Source organism: Thamnophis elegans, chromosome 8, assembly GCF_009769535.1.
Source record: "Thamnophis elegans isolate rThaEle1 chromosome 8, rThaEle1.pri, whole genome shotgun sequence".
In the NCBI taxonomy this organism is placed as follows: Eukaryota; Metazoa; Chordata; class Lepidosauria; order Squamata; family Colubridae; genus Thamnophis; species Thamnophis elegans.
Window position 1 is genome coordinate 56925233 of NC_045548.1, and position 7198 is coordinate 56932430.

The 7198-nt window shown below is 42.0% G+C and overlaps 1 protein-coding gene across 1 annotated transcript; it reads left to right on the top strand.

The window, feature by feature from the left end:
• The first annotated feature begins 1051 nt into the window (after window positions 1-1051).
• ODF1 (outer dense fiber of sperm tails 1) lies at window positions 1052-5494 on the top strand. Its single transcript, XM_032223317.1, has 2 exons — window positions 1052-1641; window positions 4972-5494. Exons 1-2 carry the CDS (start codon window positions 1346-1348, stop codon window positions 5369-5371), a joined length of 696 nt encoding a protein of 231 aa, XP_032079208.1. The 5' UTR covers window positions 1052-1345; the 3' UTR covers window positions 5372-5494.
• The last annotated feature ends 1704 nt before the right edge of the window (window positions 5495-7198 follow it).

Consider the following 7198-nt stretch of genomic DNA (forward strand, 5'->3'; position numbering starts at 1 on the left):
ATCTGGTTGCTTGTGGTGCCGTAGCCGTAAGGCGTGAGGTGAAGCTGCCCCACGTGCCCTGCACCGGTTACCCCAGGGCCCCTGCACCCATGTCCCAACATCTGCTTTGTCTCGTGGTGGTGGCTCCACCAGCTCCGTCCAGCAGGACCTCACATGGCCGCCAGCCCACTTCTGCTTGCTTGTGCGGCCACAACAGAGCAGGAGTCCAAGCAATTTGCTGGTGCCGCCACTGCAAGGTGAGGCAGATGTCGGGGTGTGGGTGGCCTGGAAGCCAGGGTACGAAGGTAAGCTAGTGAGGGGCGTGTGGGGCAGCTCCACCTCCCCCCTGCCCTGTGATGGCACTGGTCTACCACATGACTTCCTGCCCCGCCGCGAGCAAGCAGAAGAAATGCCACCCGATGTACTCTTAAAAATAAGACCTCCCCTGAAAATAAGCCTTGGTACTTATTCTGACGCACAAAAGAAAATGGGACCTGTCTTAATTTGTGGAAAACACAATAATTAAGGTCCCTCTGAAAATAGCAAGAAAGTCATAGTAAAAACCACTGAGTTACAGAGCAATCACAGAAAGGTCTTCAGACATTTCTTAATGCCCTTGATAAGAGGTGGACACTGCCCCCTATAGTCAGCAACAACTAGTGGCGTAAAACATTCAGGGAGTCCTCCTAAACAGCAACCATATTAAACCCAAAATGCTTTCAAATAAATGATTCTTCTTTTGAAAAAGATTTCTGTTTCTTATGTGTTTTTCAATCAAAACGTATGATTGGAGGCTGATTTGGTATGAACGTATGAAGGCTCATTTGGAACTGAAGGTGATCAATAAGGCAAAATTATTTTTAGCCCCAGACTATGGCTTTATGACATATGACATATATTGTCAATCCGTTTTACAGTATAAACTCGCTTCCTTTCTTTAAATATTTTTTTCCCTGAAGCTAAATGATGCCTTGTGCGACTTACAAAGCTTTGAGTTATCATATCCCAACTGTTAACACAAGCACAAAGTGCACTCCTTGTTAAGAGGAGCACGGCATTTTAAAAAAAATATGTGTGTAAGGTAGGCTATTAAATAATAGCATTCAGTATTTGCACTTTCTGTTACTGAAGGCTGTATTTGGTACTCTGGGATACACTTTTGCCGTTTCCATGGCAACGGTGAGATTGTGACATATTTGCACAGTAATGATGTCATAAAGAGCATGCTGAAGTACAACTAAAGCATCAGGAGCTGGCTCCTTAATGCAATCTTCTGGCCAGGGCTTGCAAGACCAATTTTTTGTTCCTGACGGGTGCCCTTTTCCAAAGGCTGTACTCGTAAGTGAATATGGTTTAATGCTTTCAAATGGCAACGTTGTGTCACGCTTTGGAAACTGTCAGGCGGGATTTAAGGCGGACTGACAGAGAAATAAAAAGGCGTCTAAGGCTTCTAGACATGAGTTGTTGCCCTAAATTCTGCGATGTGCAGACCCACTGCTGCTGTGATATAAATCTCCATCCTCACTGTTGCTGCCTTCTCCATCCGTACCCGCATTGCCTGTGTGATATACTATGTTGCCGTCCGTGTCGGCCGCTCTGCCTCTCGACCTTGGAGCGGAAAGCTATTAGAGCGAAAATAGAAGCTGAGCAAGAACTGGCCAGGTAAGTCTGTTTCCTCTCTCTTCATTTACTAGATCAAGAACCAGTGGGGAATGAAATGAGCATGAATGGCACTTTGTTCCATTGGTCTTTGACTCAGAGGCTGGCCATAATTGGTCTTACATGCCTCATATTTTTATTTGGGATGACGTATAGTCTGTTCTCAAGAAAGAGCCTGCCAGTTTAGTGAAAGTGGCAGTGATTGCTGCTGGGAGCAAAGAGGGTCAGAATGGCATAGCAGCAACATGGCATCACAACACAAGCCCTGCCCTCTCTTTATATGTGCCATGACATCACACTGAGCCCCAAAGGGTCAGTTTGCTTCATCATAGCACGGATCTGCAGACACAGTTGGCCATTGGGTTTTCAAAGTTTCTCAAAACTATTTGTCCACGGTAGCACAGAAATATTGTATGTCATTTTGCAAGTGAATGTAAACTACCCAACTATGTATAATGCATACTTTTCCTAATATCTGAATTCAGGGTGGTGAGTATTTTGTGTATTTTATGGGATTTTGAGCTAGCAGGAAGAAAAATTCTTCAAGAATATCTACTGAAGAAAGTGAAGCCGCGTTAAATACAAGACATGGCTAGTTCATTTTTTAAAAATCATCAAATCCTGGGGAAAGCGACAATGGAAGAAGTGGGAGGCTTGGGAACAGAAGACGCTGTTTCGAAAATAGTCTAAAAGCTTCTATAAACAAAAAAGCCTTGAGAAAACTATATCTACCAATCCCTTGCTTGTAAAGATAGGAGAAAGAAATGTAAAGTTTAAAACATGGAACGTAATATTGAGTAGGAATTTCTTCCCTGGACTTTCTAGAAGATTATCTTTTTCACTATTAAAATTAATGGTATCTGTAGTAGGCTTCTTTATTGTATCCATGCCTTAACCTTGGCTTCAATGAAAACTTTTTTTGGGGGGGGGAAGAGGGCAGGTAGGTATTGTGGTATCCTGGTGAAAGCCTGATAGAAAAAGAAAAGTTAAATATGATCGGGAATATTATGCCTAATGAAAAAATCAAATCTACAGTTTGGTCTCTGTCTTCTTCCTAATTAGCCTTCTGCAGAAAACCCCTCATTTTGTTTCAAGAATAATATGTTGTTGCTTAAGTAATAACATGCTCAAATGGAAAGCTAGCAATAATGAAGTCTAGAGCAAGGGTGTATGTTATGTTTCTCCCTATCAAGCAGAAACAAGATCGAGCTCTTTCAATTAAACATCAGCAAAAGCAAGTTGGTTTGCAAAATGCGCTTAAATTAGCACACATCAGAAGCTACATTTGTCTCACAGGGAGACTCTTATATAGAAGCTTCACCTGTCTCTACACCCACTTAACCATGCGGAAGTCAAAAGTGATTTTTCAACCATTGTGAAGCGCATCAGGTTGCAGAAAGTTGAATCAGCCTGGGAAGACATTGGCAAATATGGCTCCTGGTTAAACAGTGTAACACAATGCAACCATTTGTATGTAACAAGTATGCCAGCGGCTGCCTTCTGTAGCAGCTAAAATCTGATTTATTTAAAGGCAGCCTCATCCTGAGTACATTTTGGTTGGGCGGTCTGAATCTAGCTAAGTTTTTCATAGGCAAAGTTCTTTTCTTATATTTAGGGCTATATTTTGTTCTATTATAAAGATTTCCTTGCTGTTTGGTTCAAAATAGATTTACATTCTGAGAGTGCGAAAAAGGCAGAATTTACTGGTACATTTTAAATATAGATCATTCTGTTCTGATGCCATCATTCTGTCCAGGTTTACACATTGCATTAAGCCAACAGGTAGAGAGAGTCTTGTAGTGAGTATGGATTAGTGCAGGGATGGTGACCCTTTTCGGCACCGAGTGTCGAAAATGTCATGCGGAAACATCACGCAGGTGTGCGCGCGCATGCTTGTCGGAGCCACACTCCGAAAAAGCCAAACTTCTGGGTTCTAGCACACATGCGTGCATGACAATCATCTGGCCAGCGCCCGTGTGCACAACAGTTTTCGGCACTGCCACGCACGCGAAGGGCAGCTGATCGCACCAGAAACCTGGAAGACGCACAGGCAAGGCCGCCTGTGTTGGTGGGGTAGTGATTTTCTCCTTGGTAGTTCCTTGATTTAGGACCATGATGGTGAACCTATGGCACACGTATCCAAAGTGACACACGAAGCCATGTCACCCGGCACGCGTGGCCTTGCCTGTTTGATTTCTAGTGCGCATGCAGAGGTCACCTGTCCTGAAAACCAGTGTGCGCATGTGTGGCAGCCAGCTGATTGTTGGGTGTGCATGTGTGCCAGAAGCCGGAAGTTCTGCTTTTCCAGAGCACAATCCATTTGTGTCCACAGCAGTGCCAAAAACCGGCCTGCGCATGCACACTAGTCAGCTGATTGTCGTGTGTGCATGCATGCTAGAAGCCGGAAGTTCAGCTTTTTTGGAGTGTGGCCTTGATGAGCGTGCACGCACACACACACACACACACACACAATGTTTCCATGTGACCTTTTCGGCACTTGGTGCCAAAATGGTTCACTATCACTGATTTAGGGTATTGTTTTCTGCTTATTTGTCTGGAGTTAATCTCTGCTTATCTGTGTGTGGGCTGCTAGAGATAATGTGTTCTGATTTTTTTGTTTCCTTCTTAGTTTTTTGTCTCTTTCAAATAGTGTGCAAATGTACCTCCACCAACACTTGTGGTATAAGCTACTGTATATAACCAGGGCCAACCTCAGACTCATTAACATTTATGATGTTACCTAGTTGGGTAAGACAGCATCTGCAAGCAACCAACAAATTTAGGGAATACCAAGAACTCCACTGGCCAAACTGAGCTATATATATTTTCTTTTGTTTGCATTTTACCTTATAATGCTGTTTGCTTAGCATTAACAAACTCCAGTAGATAGGTTCACATCACACTCAGCATTGTGCCAATAACAGCCTAGCATAAAATAGAGTATTCTGAAACATGATTTCTATCATACATTATTCCAATTCTTTTTTAGTATCCTTTGACAATATTTCAGCATTTCCTAGCTGGTGCTTCCCAGTAACAAAATTTGTATGGATGTGTCTTGTGTATAATCATGTCAGTAATGCCAACACTGATAGGAATTTCACTAATCTAACATTGCAATGACTTTGTAATTGCTAACATCAGTAGAATATGGATGAGTTCAACCCTGAAACATTTCTTTTAATCTCTACAGCTTAGTTTCCATCAACGTTTGAGATGTATTAACTTCTACTGCTAGATATTGAACTACGTATAACATCAGATTTGTATAGGATATTCTAATATTTAAATTGGTATGTTACACTCTTATTCTCTTCTTTATTATAATTGCAGGATTCGAAGAAGGGTTTGTAAAATGATGGCAGCATGTTGTCGTCCAAAGCTTCTAGCTTTAATGGATGTTAAAGGTTTTGATCCAGAAGACATTACAGTGAAAGTGCAAGATGGGAAGGTTAAAGTTTGTGCTGAACATGAAGAAGAATTTAAGACTTGTAGAGGGAAGGAATACAACTATTCAACTGTCACCAAAGAGATCTGTTTACCACCAGGAGTTTGTGACAATGAAGTAACATACTCCATAGGACCGACCAGTCTTGTGAGGATAGAATCACCTTGTTGTGGGCCTCCATGTTGTGGGCCTCCGTGTTGTGGACCTCCGTGTTGTGGGCCTCCTTGTTGCGGGCCTCCTTGTGGGCCTCCTTGTGGGCCTCCTTGTTGCCTTAATTTTTCTTAAACACTGGGCAACCAGCTCTGGTAGCTGTACAGTGTAAGGATGGGACACCATTTGGATCTCATGAAAACTTCCCTTTGATCGTGTTAGGAAATGTGTAAACTTCTTCCAACAATGACAATGTTGCACATCAATTGGTTTCATTGTACATTTTTTGTCCGTGTGGGAGGGGATGTTATTTGTTCCTTGAAGAATTCCTGCTTAGTTGGCAGTTGAAACAGGGATAGAAAACAGTATATTTTATTTTTCAGTAACCAGAGGTGATATTCAGCAGGTTCTGACCAATTCTGGAGAACCAGTAGCGGAAGTTTTGAGTAGTTCAGAGAACCAGTAAATACCACCTCTGACTGGCCCCACTCCCATCTATTCTCTGCCTCCCGAGGCCCAGCTGATCGGGAGAAATGGGGATTTTGCAGTAACCTTCCCCTGCCACGCCCACCAAGCCATGCCCACCACGCCACGCCCACCAAGCCATGCTCACAGAATCGGTAGTAAAAAAATTTGAATCCCACCACTGGAAGTAACTCAATAATCAGGCACTTCCATTTAAAAAGTGATTGAATAGCAGAGGTCAGGTAAGGCTGTATCTCTAAGCCACCGGATAATTGGGTAATTACTGCCTGGAGAATGAGAGTTGAGGCTTACACATCTTGACACTGCCATGGAATTAGGATGCAGAATTCCAGTAAATCATCAAGTATTTTATAACATTTTATGTTTGTTTGTTTTAAAAAACCCTCACTTGAACCATGTTATAATTTGGTGCTAAAATAATAAACAAAAAAACCTCCCTCAATCCACATAAATTAGGGTCGGACTATCTGGACTAGAATCGCTGCTTATACAATTAGCCTTTCTATGTAAATAATTTATGTTATTGTCAGATAATATTTAATTTATAGGCTATCCACATACAGTATATCACAGTTTGCTAAATATCAAGAATAAGGCAGCCTTGTGCTGCAATTTTATACAAGATATATTTAGTTTAAAAAAAAACCCTTCCCAATTTCTACAACTTGTCCACAGTATAGATTTTCTGATATTTCCATCATATCTTTTTAGGGGTTTATTTTCCTCCCCTATACAGTACCCCCCCACACTTCTGATTTGTCCAATCTTATCACCTCTTATCATGGAGATCAGAAATGTACATCCTAAAGACTAAACCAAAGCCTTAAGAGACCCTTTGCCAAATTGTTACTGTTGTTTACAACAGAAATTAATCCAATTGTGTTTGACAAGCTCAACTGCAAATAATAATACATAAATGGTAACAAACACAGATCAAATAGATGAAAATGGGAAATTGATTGGGCAAATTCAAGCATGTGCAAATGCTGGTCAAAAGGTAGTGGTGGGTGGTATATATGGTCTGTTCAAGGGATGAATGTTAAAAAGAAGATGGTGAGAATAGGAGCGTGCCAGAGGTAGTATTCAGCAGGTTCTGACCAGTTCTGGAGAACCAGTAGCAGAAACAGTAGTTCGGAGAACTGGTAAATACCATCTCTGACTGGCCCCATCCCCATCTATTCTCTGCCTCTCGAGTACCAGCTGATTGGGAGAGAATGGGGATTTTGCAGTAACCTTCCCCTACCATGCCCACCAAGCCACACCCATAGAACTGGTGGTAAATTTTTTTGAATCCCACCACTGGAGTGTGCAGCTACCCTTTTCTTCTTTGGCAGAGAGAGCTTCATATGTCAGAAGAAACAAAAGTTCATCCAATAGAGTGGAAATGGGCTCCATACGAGCAGTGCATAGTAAACCAAGCAAAAGGTTGAATAAGGAATGGTTGCTGAATGAATTGGTAGTGAATAAACGTGTGAA

Excerpts from the sequence above, each read along its gene's own strand:
- ODF1 (XM_032223317.1), top strand. The coding sequence starts at position 1,346 with ATGGCAACGTTGTGTCACGCTTTGGAAACTGTCAGGCGGGATTTAAGG. Across the intron at positions 1,642-4,971 it reads GCTGAGCAAGAACTGGCCAG|GATTCGAAGAAGGGTTTGTA; the intron begins GTAAGTCTGTTT and ends TTATAATTGCAG.